This window comes from Myotis davidii, unplaced genomic scaffold (assembly GCF_000327345.1).
Source record: "Myotis davidii unplaced genomic scaffold, ASM32734v1 scaffold94, whole genome shotgun sequence".
Taxonomy (NCBI): Eukaryota; Metazoa; Chordata; class Mammalia; order Chiroptera; family Vespertilionidae; genus Myotis; species Myotis davidii.
The window spans coordinates 1,155,049-1,170,371 of NW_006285313.1; the positions used below are offsets into that span (position 1 = coordinate 1,155,049).

At 47.1% G+C, this 15,323-nt stretch overlaps 1 protein-coding gene across 2 annotated transcripts in view; it reads left to right on the forward strand.

The window, feature by feature from the left end:
- Positions 1 to 15,323, forward strand: part of SLC1A2 (solute carrier family 1 (glial high affinity glutamate transporter), member 2) — a 101,717-nt gene that overhangs the window by 22,306 nt on the left and 64,088 nt on the right. The window contains exon 1 of one of the 2 annotated variants that reach the window (XM_006756105.2): positions 3,310 to 3,393. The exons of the other annotated variant lie outside the window; for it this stretch is intronic. Coding sequence (XP_006756168.1) covers positions 3,386 to 3,393 — 8 coding nt within the window. The 5' untranslated portion in view covers positions 3,310 to 3,385. Of the gene's footprint in view, positions 1 to 3,309; positions 3,394 to 15,323 lie in introns of those variants that run through there. 2 annotated transcript variants of the gene reach the window in all.

The window sequence follows — 15,323 nt, forward strand, 5'->3', positions numbered from 1 at the left end:
TGCTGGCCACCACCTCCAGAACAGCAGGGAGCCTGTCTTCCCTCCCTTTGTGTGGGGACACATATGGTGTTCTCAGTGCGAGGGAGCAGAACCTGTTCCAGGGACTGGTTTTAAATCCAGCCTCTGAATACAGAGTGGCAAGGCCCCAGGGCCCCGGGCCGCCCTCCTGCCTGTCATGGCTATGCTGTCACTGATGGCTCTCCTTGCAGGACTAGACAGTATAACTCAGTCAGGGTGCGGGCACCTGGTCTGTTGTGGGCAGCTCTGTGTCCTGGGCCCATCCTCGGGGCCCCAGCGAAAATGATTCCGTGAGTTAAAGGTGCGGACGCTCCTCCTTTCCCAACACCACCTACTCCGAGCAGAGACTACACCTGGATGTGAGTTGCTCTCATCTCTGGCTGAGGTCCTGGCTCCAATCTTGGAGGATCACCTGTCCTGGGGCAAGTTGCTTTTTCTGTCCATGCTGTCAGTAAGGTGGAGAAAGTAATCCCGTGCAGAAGCTGCTGGGAGAATTCAGCCTCTAGCACCGGCTTATAGAAAGTGCTCTGAATGTTCATTCTTCTGTTGTCATTGGGGGATCCAGCCAGATCTGTTGGCGATGTCGGCGGGGCAGGGGGGTGGGGGGGGACTGGCATCCTAGACTTCCACAGCTTGGAGGGATCGTAAGGCACCCTCCGTTCGTATCCCAAATTATATTTGAAACCCTCTGATGAGCCCCTAGTTGACAAATGTCAAAAACCTTCAGTGGCCGGCATGGCTCAGTGACTGGGTGTCAACCTATGAACCAGGAGATCACCGTTCGATTCCTGGTTAGGGCACACAGCCCAGGTGGAAGGCTTGATCAGCGGTGGGTGGGGGGCGCGCGGCTGTGCAGGAGGCAGCCAGTCAGTGATTCTTTCTCATCATCAATGTTTCTATCTCTCTCCTCTCCCGTCCTCTCTGAAATCAATTGAAAAAAAACCACACTAAACTTCCGGCAACCCAGACAAAGAGGCATCTATAGCAGTTTTGCTCTTATTAGTTGTGTCCCAGGCCTGGGTTGGGCCCCTTTCCTCGCTGTCAGGCAGCAGCCTGCTGTCTGCCCCCTACTCCGACATCCACGGATCTGTAGCGAGCCCAGCACATTCTGGGGCAGAATGTGAATGCCGCTCAGCCGGGGCCTGACTAATATTGGCTGGTTGTTTTCTCTCTGTGACATCTCATGCACGCCCACCCCTGCCTCCTCCACTTTCCATCCCTTCTTGCATATTCACAACTCACTCTGCCCCTTCTTTAGAAAAACAGCGAGCCCCTCCAGGGAGAGGCAGGGTAGTGTGATGGTTAAGGACATGGACTCAGAAGTCCAACTTGGAGGGTTTGGATCCCAGCTCTGCTATTGAGCTGCTGTGGGAACTTCAGAGTAAGTCTCATTGAAGGTCAGCTAGAATCAACAGCCTACAACGATAAATGTCATCCAAAGAGGATGTAGATGCTGCAACGGGAAGAACTGAATATGGTCAAGCTGCCAGGGAGATCCTAATACCTGAAAGTCCAGTTTGACTGGTTTTGCCATGGCTTCTAGTGGCAACTCTTAATAGCACAATTGCTTGAAGGGCAATAAGGGCTTTTAGAGGCAATGGCTATTTTGCCTGAGACGTGTTTATGGAATGAATAAGACATGGTGATGATAACATTAGTTACCATGTGTTGCATGCTGTCTATGTTCTAGGCACTTCCATACGGATTGACTATTTAATTTTCACAACAATCCTATGAGATATTATTATTACTAATTTTTATCCATCTTTATGAAAGAGGGATCTGAGGTCCAATATCACACAGCTCATGAGTGGTAGAAGTGGGATTGAAATCTCAGGGGAAGCTTCGAAAGAGATCCCCTGCCTGCTACCCACTGATCTATGGCCGCCATTGGGAACTAACGCAAATACAACACTTGCCCAGATGCAATAACTCTTGTGGAAATTTCAGATTAGGATTGAAACGGCCCACAGTAGGACCAGAGACTACTGTGAAGGAGCCACAACTGTGGTGTGGATCGAGACTTGAGGATATGGGGATTCTGGAAGGCCCCATCGTGGGGAGCTCTACATTAGGTCACCTGCAAAACTCTTGGGTGTCTGCTGTCCAGGGTGAATGATGGTTCAGATAGCCACCTAGCCCCTTCCCCACTGCTACCTCTTCCAGTTGAGAAGAGCTGAGTCTCTATTTTCTATACTGATTTGGGGTCAGATTATAAATCAAGGAGGCCTGCATCCTACTCATCTTTGACCCAAGGCCTTTAATCATTCCTCCCTGCCACAAGAATAAATCCAACCATGTAGCCTAGGTTCAAAGCCCTCTTGGTCTTCAGGTAGCAGACCGTTGCTTCCCAGTGTGTGTTCCCTGGATCCCTAAATCTATAATATGTATACAGTTCTTACATAAAAAAATAAAACAAAAGGTAGAACGTGTTCTGGGTAACCTGGGGTGTGGCCTGGTTAAGCACGCTTCCTTCCTCTGAACTTCTCAAAGCCTTTGCTGCACTAACACACATTGCGAGCCTTCAAGGGTGACGGCGCTTCCCAATCTTAGTTGGCCCCTTAACCTTTGTATCGGGAACCCTTTAGGGATTAGTGTTCCAAGGGACACACTCTGAGAAACGGTGCTGTTATCCATGGAAGCTGTTGACGGTGACGTGGGGGCTGGTGTTCAAATGTACTTCAGAACAATACATTGATCTTTCATTTTACATTTAATTAGAAAGCAAAACAGAGGACCCTCAACAGAATCCATGAATAAACTAAGCTACAGAACATTTAGAATCAAAGCATAGAGAACTGATTGGAAAGCTGGGTCACCTCTGGACCTTAAAATCAAAGGGCTTCTCTCATTTGCATGGGAAATTAGACAAGGCACCTTGATGAGTCCAGCTTAAATGTTAGGGAGCCAGGCTGCCAAGTTAAAATGGTTAATTAATGATCACAGGGGCTGGAAGGTTGGCAATAGAGGGGTAAGTGACAAGGGGGGATCATCTGGTGACAGAGTGACTGGTTGGGAGGGACTCCAGCAAGCTGCTGGGATAGCCCAGTGGAAATTCACAAAACATAGAAAGTACACAGTCACAGCTCTTGCTTCAGGAGAGGAAAGGGACATCAAAGGCCTGAGATGATCCCAATGATCATCTCATAGTTTCCCAACGTTCAAACAAACACTTTGCTGGCCTTGAGCTCTGCAGTCCAATGATAATAGTCAATAAACAGTTTGTTACCTCTTTGGCCTCTAAACACTGGCTGGATACACTTTAAAGCACCCGACAGATGGTCCTCCCAGGTGCAACAGGACCTGATGGAAGACAGAGTTCATTCCAGCGCTACGTGGTGGCCCGTGCGTTCCCGGAGGCGAGAGGATGGTCAGGTCAGGAGCCTAGGGTGTGGTGCGGTGGGCTGTGAGGGCCAGTGAGGAGGACGGAATGGCTTCTACTCCTGGAGAAAGAGGAGAAATGGCAAGGTGGAACAGTAGGTTATTATACAACACTCATTGGAGCCTATCTTGGTATTTGGGAGGAACACTCGTTTTTCCTAGGGGTTGAAATAATGTGAGCTTCCTCTGTGAACCAGGAATTCCCTAAAAATGTAAAGATTCAGGGAAAGAAGAGTAAAAATGAGGAAGCGTGACAGGTTTATCAGAAACGCAGTTGGTTCTGAAATGTCTCAAGATGGTGGAGAAAATGTGTAGATTTCCACACCCCAGTGCCTGACAATATACCAGGCACATGGCATGCTCCTTAATGAATATGTATTGGATGAATTAATGAATAGATAAATAGAATTTATAGAAAATTCCATATAGAATCCCCCCCCCCCTGCCCTCAATGATTGCTTACAAAACACATGAATAAGATGTTTAGAGACAAGTTAGAAAAGCTGTACCTTCTACCAAAATCATCCTCTGGGATTGTATCTTGAAAAACTTAGGCACCCAGAAAGTATGAGACGTCGTCCTTAAGGATCCATCTTCTGCATTCAACCCCAGTCTCTTTCTAGAGCAGTGGTTCTCAACCTTCTGGCTCTTTAAATACAGTTCCTCATGTTGTGACCCAACCATAAAATTATTTTTGTTGCTACTTCATAACTGTAATGTTGCTATTGTTATGAATCGTAATGTAAATATCTGATATGCAGGATGGTCTTAGGCGACCCCTGTGAAAGGGTCATTCGACCGCCAAAGGGGTCGCGACCCACAAGTTGAGAACCGCTATTCTAGAGGTTCTAATGTTAGTGTCTTTGGCAACCCCTGTTGAAGAAGTTGATCCAGATAAAAGCCCATGAATCCCAGCTCTGCCATTTACCTGCTGTGTGGTAACTGTGTTTCCAGTTGTGTGTGTGCAGGGCGATGTGGATGGATTCACGTGATCTCACCTATTGGTGGAATCTAATGAACAAAATGAATTGGCCAACAAAAATGAGACCCAAGGCAGGGAGACATGGAACCGACTGACATACCTTGGTGTGGGGTTAGGGGACAAGAAGAGATAAACTAAAGAACTTATATGCTTATATGTGTAGCCCATGGACATGGGCAATAGGGTGGTGAAGACTTCCTTGGGGGGAGGGGGGGTAGGTGCTGGGAGGGGGAAAGCGGAGGAAAACTGGAGATATCTGTAATACTATCAACAATAAAAATATATTTTAAAATGAAAAGGAAAAAAAAAGATTGTGCTGTCAGCCAGTTAACCCCACTGTAGAAGCTCATGGGCATAGATTCAGAGGCAAAGTGTAAGTGACATTCACTGCTACCTGTGCTTGGTGTGGTGGGTTTGTGGGTATTTTGTGACATTGCTAAATATATAAGGTCTTTGCTCCAATGTTCTACTCTGGGACCCTGTTAAGCATTTCTCTCTCCTCTTACATCACAGAGTGTGGGTGTTACAGTGATCCTCAGCTCCTTGTGCTATTTATTCCCTTCAATTTGCTTCTTTTTTTCCTTCAGAATTGGCAAGAAAATGGCTGATGTTCATTTAGTCCTTCAGTACATTTCTTTTGTGTGATCACTATGTTTTGGGCACGGTTATCAGGCTTATCAGAATTGGGACAATATTCAAATTCTTCATCCTTTTACGTGTTAATTTCTGTTTTCAAAAGCTGAAAAAGATGGTTGGAAAAAATAAGTCCAATGAAGCAGAAACTGCTAATAGCAACGATTTAAATAATCAGAAAGCATGCAGTGTGGAAAAGTTGGATTTTTAAATTTTATAAATTTTTATTGTAAGCATTATATGTAACTCTTACTATAAAAGTTCAGAGTTTAAAAAGTAAATTAAAACCTATTTAACTTAGTTTTAGATCCCTAAATGATCATCTTTGTTTGAATTGAATTTTATTTCTTTTTGGAGATTGTTTTATGCACATTTTTCCAAGTTGAGATTTCCAGGTCCATGAACATAAACAGATTTATAATACTTTTTACCTATTTCCAGAAGAACTAAATCCAGTTGATATTGTCACCCATGATTTCCAAATGAACTTATTTGCGCAAAGCCAAATCCTGTCTGATGAAAGTCATGTTATTCATATTTGCTGCTTTCAGAGGAATCTAAAACTAAGTTAACTAGCTTGAATTTACTTTTTAAACTCTTACCTTTTTATAGCAAGAGTTACACAAAATGCTTACAATAAAAATATGCAGGTTAAATGAGTAACAAGTTCATTATTACCTACATAGACAATAGTTTATATATAATGTGTTATTGGAAAATTAAAACTACCATAGTGACTTCATGTTTGGGAAGCGTTCTGAAAGAACAAGGATTGCTTCTATTTTCATTTCTCCCCCTTTTTTAAATCCTCTCCCCAAATTGTGAGAAAGTTTACATCTCTCAGTGCCACTCACCTACTTGCCCTATATGTTTCCAGAAAAACCTAGATAAGAGCAGTCATATTGTAGACTTTGGAACCAATTTCCTTTTAAGTGATGGAGAAGGGTCCTTGAACTTCATTGCCCCAGAGAGAAAAGTTGCAATATGTTCTTGACCAAAAAATATCTCTCTTTCTGCCCGTGTCCCAACCACAGGCATTCTGCCCAGAGCTCCAGGTGAGCCCTAGGGTTGCCGGGAGCCTTAGTAACCTTAGCACGTGCACGACTACAACACTTGGCCAGAGAAGCACATGAACGTGAGTGAATTCTTTCCAACTGAGCCTTTCTGTGATCCAGGGACACCAGAGGAATGTCAACAGTCTTATCCTTATAAATTTTATGGCACTTGCCTGGAACATCCCTGTTCAAAATCAGCTTGTGATTTCTATGGGTTGGTTATAGGTTTATGAGGATGAATTTGGGGAAAAAAAACAAAAGTCCAGGCTCCCCTAACTCCGGTGTATTTGGTGCCATTCCATCCACTTGGGAAACCCAAAGCGTGGCCATTGCAAGGCTGAAGAGTCTTCAGATCACTGTCACCGGGTGCCTTACAACCTGTTCAGAAGACCCCTCCCCCAACTGTAGTGGGCAGCTGGCCACGTGTCCTGTGTTTCACAGAATTATTTCATTTCTATCTAAAGAGAAAAACAAGTCTGTTGTGGGCAGGACTGTTATTCACCCCCCTGCCACTCTCTACACGTGAAAAAGAAGCCCGCAGAGCTACCTAGCTTGTCCAGGGAGACAGCCAGCCAGGGTGTTGAGTCTGGGTCTGGGACTGGCCTCACTCCAAAGCTGGCGTGCGGAGTCCCCCCTGCTGATTTTCAACATCCCTGTAGTGACACAAGATGGTCAGCAGGCATGAGCCCCATTATACCCTAAGTGCTAATCCTGGAAATAGTGCTGGTTATGGGAGAGAAAAAGAGTGGTCATGCGGGAAGAAGGCACCGGGGGCCAGGAGGACAGAGAGCAGGCCTCCGGGATGCTTAGCTATACAGGTGAGTCCACAGGGTTGTTCTCACCCACCAACCCTCTGGCCACTGATCCTTTTTCATCCTGAAGAAAAATCTGTGCTTGAAGCTTTTCTGCCAATAGGTGCAGGAATGTGAACTCACACTGGCCGCAGGAGCTTGCACAGGGAGAAATTCTAGGAAGCCTTGTTCTTGGAATTCAAGCAAATTTTACATCACGCACTATCATCTACTGGAGTCTATTTCAGTCTAAACATTATGTTTTAAACAACCATGTTTCTCTGATCTAATATGTAATTATTCATAAACGTTTCCATTGATTTCATAACAGCCTTTTGGGGGGAAACTAATTATAGGTCACATTCCATTTTCAGAAATATAAAAATGTGGGGACAGTGTATATCTTAGAATTGAGGCAACTCGGTGAATTTTGAATAAGAGATGTGGCATATTTTTGGTAGGGCTGGGCCTGTCTTCTGGAATATTTCATGTACACATGGGGTTATAGATGAGTGCCTTGGCTGAGGGGAGGAGGGAGTGGGCTCTGGTCAGGGGTGGGAAGTGTGAGGAATGTTCGTGCTCATTCTGGGTCTTTCTGCCCTCTCTGACTTCTCTGAGGGCAGCGTTTCTCTACCTTGGCACCGTTGGCATTTGGGGCCAGATAATTCCTTGTTGTGTGAGGTGTTGAACAGCAACCCAGTCTCTATCTAGGAGTAGCATCCCGATAGTCTCTGGCTGTGATAACCAGAAATAGCTGCAGATGTTACAAAATTGCCCCTGGTTGAAAGCCATGATGCTAGGGCAGAAGAGACACCCCTGAAGAGGTGGGCCAATACAGGGCCGTTGGTTTCAAGCGTTTCTTTTAAAAAATATGTTTTTATTGATTTCAGAGAGGAAGAGAGGGATAGAAGCATCAATGATGAGAGAGAATCATTGATCGGCTGCCTCCTGCACACCCCCCACTAGGGGTCGAGCCCGCAATCTGGGCATGTGCCCTGACTAGGAATCAAACCGTGATCTCCTGGTTCATGGGCCAAAGCTCAATCACTGAGCTACACCAGCCGGGCTCAAGCTTTTTTCTTTTATTCCAGGGGTCTCTTGTCCCAGTGTGTCCCCAGTAGGACACCTCTGTCATCTGGCAGCTGTGTCTTTGGCCCGTTATCTGCAAAATGGCCAGACCCAAGGGTTTCTAGGGACCCTTCTAGGTGTGAAATTTTTCTCAATGGTTGGTAAGCTTATAAGATTTTAAAGAATAAATTGGAGCCAATGATAATGTCTATTTCACTGGGTTATTGGTGGATAGCTGCCTACGTACTCAATAGATGCCAGTGATCATTAGTATACTATTATTGTTCATCTCTTAAATAAAGGTGAGTCAGCTCAATCCATTATAAGAGGATAATGGATAAATGGGTTCACGCTATACGACAATCCCTATATGGAAATAAAAATGTTGGTGGGCTTAGCATGTTTTTCCAGAGAGATGATGGGTTCAAGGTTTAGGAGGTCAAAGAGCGGGATCTTAAGGTCCCTTCCATTGACCATTTCTAGGCTCTGAGTTGAGGGTGCCTCCCACACCTGGTAGGAGGTCTCTCACCCCAAGGTCTACGTCCAGAAAGATGCTCCAACCCCAGTCAGGCCTCTTCCTCATCAAGCTTGATAGGGCAGCTAAGGGTTTTGGAATGAACCATCAAAAGGTTCGTTGCTTCAGCCAAGGGCCTGGAATTGAGAAGCTGAGATAAATCTTATCTCAGTGCACTTTTGTGGAAGGAGCCCCTGGCGCCTGGACTTCAGGTCTGGCTCAAGACAGGAGCCAGAAAGCAGCATGAGGTGGTCAGCGAGACCTGGGTTTGAATCCCAGCTCTGCAACTTCTGAGCTCTAGGACCTTGGGTGAGTTTCACAGACACAGTGTCTCTTTACCTTCTCTCTTAATCCAGGGTAAACATGTGTACCTTTCGGGCTTCTGTAGGGATCAGGAGAGAGAAGGTCTGTGAGGTGGCCAGCGCCAGGCTGATGAAGGCAATGTCAAAGTAAATGTTGACAGCATCTTCTCTCCTGTAAGATAAAACACGGTTGGGAAGAGTTTTTTTGGTTTCTTGATCTGTAATAAGGAACTGGAACAAGAAGAGTTCATGAGTAACTGGTTCACTCAGCCTTTGGGGGCCGGGGAGATGCCCTCTTGTCATTGATTAGCCAGCCCACGTTTCCTGAAAATCAGTAGCGAGGTTCCAGTATTTCCCGGCACATCCTGGCAGAAAGCTACCAAGTATCTACCATGTGCCAGGAGCTGTGCTGAGCCCTTTGCATGGGTGAGCCCCTTCAGGCTTTTCATTTCATAAAGGGAAAAACACTGAGGCGCAGAGACATTAAGAAATTCACCCCACGTTTCTCAGCTGGTAAGAGGTGGAGCTGGGATTTGTATTTAGGTCTCTGCTTCGAGAGCCCATCTTCAGAACCATCCCAAATGTGGGACATCTGCCCTCTCCTGGAAAAAATAAGTACAAAATGGACTAGAATGGCCTTTGCAACTGCTACATTGTGAGCGCCCTGAGCCCAAGAACTGCGTGTTGCCTCCTCCACCCCTTCCCAGGCACGCAGCAAATAGGAAGTCATGGATGAACAACTGGAAATGCAAGCACCTGGGCCAGGCGTCTATAAAACGCAGGTGTCCCCTGAGGAGTAAGTGCATTGGTTACTTGTCTTTGATATGGTGAGACCAGGACTTTCCCAGGAATTTCCTGGGTGGAGGGAAGGGCCCTGAAAATCAGGGACGAGGTCAAGGTAGAGGAAAAGGCGGTGAGACATGGAAGACGGCTCCATGGTCTTACCGGAACAAACCATCTGAGTTGTTGATTACCAAGCCCTGGGCCTTTGCTGGAGGAGGTGGTGGTCTGTGGGCCACAGAAAGAATCCATGTTTCAAAGGACTCAGAGAAAACTGCCCCTTAATCCATCACTTCCTTTCATTTCTTGTTCCCAATGGCCCATAGGTCTTTGATTCCCTTTGTATCGTTGATTTCTTCCCAATTCTCGGCCTTGGTGTTTAATCTTTCTTTTCAACTGTATAGTCCGCACTTTAATTGGAGCTTCTTACTTCACTGCCTGGGTTCCTGCCGTGACCCCTGCTTCATGTCTCTGCTTCAAATATTGCTCCCAGGTTCACCTCCCATGATGCTGCACCTGTTTCCGAATCTTGCCTTTCCCATCCTGTGTCTGAGCTTTCACTCTCCATTCCCTCTGCCTGAGGTCTCCTCTCCGCACGCCTCCCCCTGTGGGAAGTCTACCCACACTCTCCAAACCCAGCACATGTCCTTCTCCTTCGGGACTGTGTTTCCAACTGTTCCATCCATCTCTGTCGTCGTAACTCCAGCAGCCCTGGCATGCGTCTACATCGGTTCCTTGGGCAATTAATCATTATCTTCCTCTTATCTCCTCCTCCAGTGTTATTTATCTCTTGGATCATAACTTCTCACCTGTTCGCCTTCCTCTCCATCTAGTGAGGAGTTCTTTAAATGCAGTATTTCTGTCTTGTCCACTGAGTAATCGCTACCTAGGAGGCACCCTGCTGAGGGTTGGGGGACAGCCAAGAGGAATACTGGGTTTGCTCATCAATCACTGCTCGAGAGGAGGCCCTCAGAGATGAGTGTTCGCTGGCCCAACCCAGTTCAAGACAGTTCTGTCACCAACCACAGGGGAAGCCAAGCCGGGCTTGCTCCTGCTTTTTGCATTGAGTATCTCCTGTCAAAGCAGATGCGCGAGGAAGGCTTCCCTGTTAGTCTGGGCTCACAGGCTACTCCTAGAGGCTCTACTCACCCATTCCAGAATCTACTCGCTGTGTTAGCAACACCGCCTCCGGTGACAAGGGCTGGGTGCTGTCCTCAGGCTGGGCGCTTTCCTGAACAAGAATGACCCACCCTCCACCCAGGTGGAGCCTAGGCCTGTCCCAGGGAGTTTGGCTCCAGGCAGGGACAGAATGGGAAGCAGGCTTCAGAGAGAGGGCCCTTCCGTCACTTCTGTGTTTCTAAAGCTCACAGCATCCAGCTTCTATCTGTATTTTTCTTAGGAACAACGGAGTGTGATCATTTCACAAACATTTGCTGAGCACAGAGATCATTGTTTCCCTAATGTCTACCCAGCAGGGGGCTGACACAAAGTTCAACACAATAGTCTCTGCTCTAAATGAGCCTGGAACTAAGAACTCAAGTAAATGCACCCTGCTGAAAGCAGGATGGCACGTGTGTGGCCACAACACAATTTTGTGTCCGTGGCAGAGATTGCTGATCAATCTTAGAACGTTGATTCAGCTTCGGAATCCTTCTCAACACAGTGCACCGGGCAGAACCTATTACTGGATTGGATTTGCCCACGGGGTAAAATCAGCTGAGAATCTGTGCTTGTCTGTAAGGTGGTCCAAAGGCCACAGAGGTAGAGGGTGGTGTCTCAGAAGAGCCAGCGTAGAGAGCAGCCACATCTGTCCAGTGCAGACTAGACCGGGGAACCCCTTTGCTGGGAGTGTTGCAAAGTGGCTGTTGGGAAAGCCCCTAGGATTGCCCCTTATGACACCTTCATGCCTCTGCTGCCCCCTCACGGCTCCTTCCTATCTGAGTTTTGGAGGATTCTTCTTCCTCCTCTTTCCCCACAGGAAGCTGTTTTGCAAAGATTCAACTCTCATTCTTCTTAAGGTTATTTTTTTCCTTGCCTGTTCTCTCCATGGAAGAGCTGATTGAAATAGTTAAGTCTTAAATCTTTATCTTCAGAGGTGTCTTTTTTTCCAAAGTCTAACTTCCTTTGGCTTTGGGGCACTTGTGTGATCTGAAACGATCTTTCCAGCTACCCAGCATTCTCTGCTCCTTGCCTACAGAACCTCTGCTGTGAACACAGGCTCTTCTTCTAGCCTCGGCCCAAGGCGTGTGGAGCCAGGATGGGGAGCCTTGCCCTGATTCCTCCGCTCCTTCTTTCTGCTTTGTCAGATCTTACCAAGTCTCGGAGTCCCAGCTGAACTGTCACTGCACCTGGAAAGTCACTCCCGACTTTGTTATTTCAGAAGAGAGCAAGCCAGAGAGAAGCTCATGGGTTGAGGTCCTGACTTTTATTCTTTCAGTCAGACAACAAACAGTGCCCGAGCACTCTCTATGGTTGCACAGTGAATGCCACACGAGCCTGCCCTCACGGAGCCTGGAATCTGGTCGCATTTCTATGGTTAGTTGCCCTGGTGTACATGTTACTCCTCTGCTACAAACCATTCCCCTTGTGGCAGGGACTGGGTCTCAATCATTGTGTCCACCCACAGTCCTGTGTGTCTACTAGACGCTCCGCCCATTCTGAGTGGGCTTCTGTAGACACCGGTGACTATGCGGACCTCTGGGAAGCTCAGGGAGGGCTGGAGGGCTGGAGGGCTGGAGGGCTGGAGGGCTGGAGGGCTGGAGGGCTGGAGGGCTGGAGGGCTGGAGGGCTGGCAGGAGACGGACCAGTCGTGGAGGCTCAGGGAGGGAGATATTGGTGCTCTTAGCCAGATCCCAGAGCTGCAGGAGCTGGGAGCCTCAAACAGAAAGCAGTCTTAGTTAAAATGCATTAAGAACACGGGTCTGAGTATGAAACTCAGCTCCTCTGCTTAACAACGATGAGACCTGGGCAAGTTATTTAATTTCTCTGCGCCTCAGTTTTCTCATCTGCAAAGTGGGTCTTAAAATAATGCCACTCCTATACGGTGGTTGTGAGGTTTCAATGAGAAAATGAGTTAAATGAATGTAAAGCACTCAAAACACTGGCTGTTACTTAGACTTCACCAGCAATAGGATTTATTGTGATTTTCACAAAGGAGTCTGGGTCTCAATCATTGTGTCCACCCACAGTCATAAATAACATGCACTTTATTTTAGACAAGGACAGAGTCTGGAGGGTAAGGGGGTCATAGTTGACCCTGCCAGCCCCTGCCCTTTGCCTGGAGTGTGTATTTCTTGGGGCACTTGGTGGGGGTGGGGAGGAATAAACCTCAACACCCCTCCCCCTGCCTGTCTCCATTGGACTCTCCCAGTCCCAGCGGTGTCCCTGGGAGGCTCCAGCCTTCCCAGATGGTGTCATGATTGGCACCCAGCGAGCCGTGCACTGTGATCCGGGTGTGAAATCAGCCAGCGGTTCTTCCGCCCAGCAGATGCCATCAGCGGCAGTACAGTAGCAGGCAGAGGGCCGGGTTTCCTGGGGCTCCGCAGAGGGCTCTGATCAGGAAGGTGGGGTGCCTGCCAAGGGGAGGCAGGAGGGAGGGCCAGGCTGTGCTTGCAAAAAGCAGGAGCCAAGTCCACACGTTTTATGAAGTGTTTTATGGTGGAACTGCAATTGGAACCCTGGTATTTAGCAGGAATTATCGGGCGTGATGGTCTTAGCACAGAGAGTTCCGTGGGGACAGAGAGAAGGCGGAATGCGAAACAGGCGCCCTGAGCGTCCTGGAGTGGGGGGCTGGGGTTCCGCACGCTGCTTACCTCGCCCGACCTACTTACTGTTCTTTATAAATTCCTGTGGTTAATTTTGTGCTCTTGGGGCGTTCAAAGCTTAACTTAGAGACTGACCCGAAGTATCTGTCGGTTACTCGCTCTCTGTCTGAAACAGGGCTGCTTCGTCTAATGGAGCGCTTCAATTCTCTGACTGCCTCCTGTCCGACGCAGGGCAGCAGTGGAATTTGGGCTGATCAGGTGCTCAGGACTGGACAGGCTCTTTTCTGTAGAGAGAGAGGGGCAGCGAGCAGGCCCAGGCCCCTGGTTGTGCTGGTCACTGCCCCAGGTTGATTTCTCAGTGCCCCACACTGAGGACGGGGCCTCCTGTTCCTTTGGAAATTCAGCCCAGCACATCGCCTAAGGCAGTGGTTCTCAACCTTCCTCATGCCGCGACCCTTTAATACAGTTCCTCATGTTGTGGTGCGCCCCAACACTAAAGTTGTTTTCGTTGCTACTTCATGACTGTAATGTTACTACTGTTATGAATCGTCATGTAAATATCAGATATGCAGGATGTATTTTCATTGTTACAAATTGAACATAATTAAAGCATAGTGATTAATCACAAAAACAATATGTAATTATATATGTGTTTTCCCATGGTCTTAGGCGACCCCTGTGAAAGGGGTCGTGACCCACAGGTTGAGAATCTCTGGCCTAAGGAATGGATGTGTCTCATGTTTGTTTCTCTCTCACCCGATGAGGATAGCAACCAGGTCACAGTCTTTTGGAGCTGCCATGAAGCTACAATCTTCAGTGGCGGGAGTAGAATAGAGGTTCTTGACCAGGGCCCATGGGATAAAAGGCTTCAGGGGCCTGAAGCTGTAACCTGTACTTTTCTGTAAGTGCATTTTCAGGGAGAGCCTCTTAATCCCACTAAACAAGCCCTCCCAGAATTTTGCCTGTGGGCAGAGTAGTGAGGAGATCCTCCTTACTGTTCTTAGAATTCACCAGCTTCTGCCCCAGGGCCTTTGCACCTGCTGCTCTCACTCAGAATACTTTTCCCCAAGATCCCTTCCGGTCACCCCTACTTTCTTTGTCACCGATTAAATGCTACCCTCTGGACTGCCTCATATAAAATAATGCTCTTTATCCCACCCACCACTACATCACTTCATTGTTTTTTACAGTACTTACTCATATATGACATTATTTGTTTACTTTCTCCCTCCTTTAGTATTTAAGCTTCTGTTGTGTCCACTGCTGTATCTGTCACATGTGCCAAGCCCAGAGTAGATACTCAGTAAATGTCAACTGAATGGATGTGTGAAAGAACAAATTAATAACTGAAAATATTTGTGTCTCGGATGTAAAAATACATATATATTTTTTTAAATGACAGAAAACAAAGGTCTGAATTCTCAGTAGGGCCACTTCTCAGGCATGTACTTTGGTTCCCAAGGATGTCTCATCTGCTATGAAATGATCACTGGGTACTGCAGTAGAAGTTTAGGCAGAAGTCTTCTAGGAATTTCACAACGTTGGTGCACCTATCATCAAGTTCATCAGTCTTTCGAATACACCAGATTGGTTGGTGTGTGTGTGTGTGTGTGTGAATGGAGGGCTCAGATCATGGTGCACAGATGTTACAGATGTTATTATTATTATTAATTGTAATTATTTTGGTGCACAGATAATGGGTTGCCCTCATTGGAAGATGGTGTGCTGACATTACAGACATGCTAGTGTGGGTGTTTGTGACTTGTTTGAAGTTCACAATGTGTCAGAGAAGGGCTGTGATGGAAGTCCCACTTGCATTTGGAGGTATTATTCGTTCTGGGGAAGATGTCCCAGGACTGAATTACAATGTCCGGAAACCAGCATGGGCTACTGTTTTCTGATGTATGAATTCCTAGGGCCTCTGTGTCTGCGCCAGGGGAAGTAGATTTGAGACTAGGAAAAGAGCTTCTGCATTTTCATCTAATTTGAAAGGAGGGAATAAAAGGTACCACACTCTTCCAGGAGGTGCACTCCC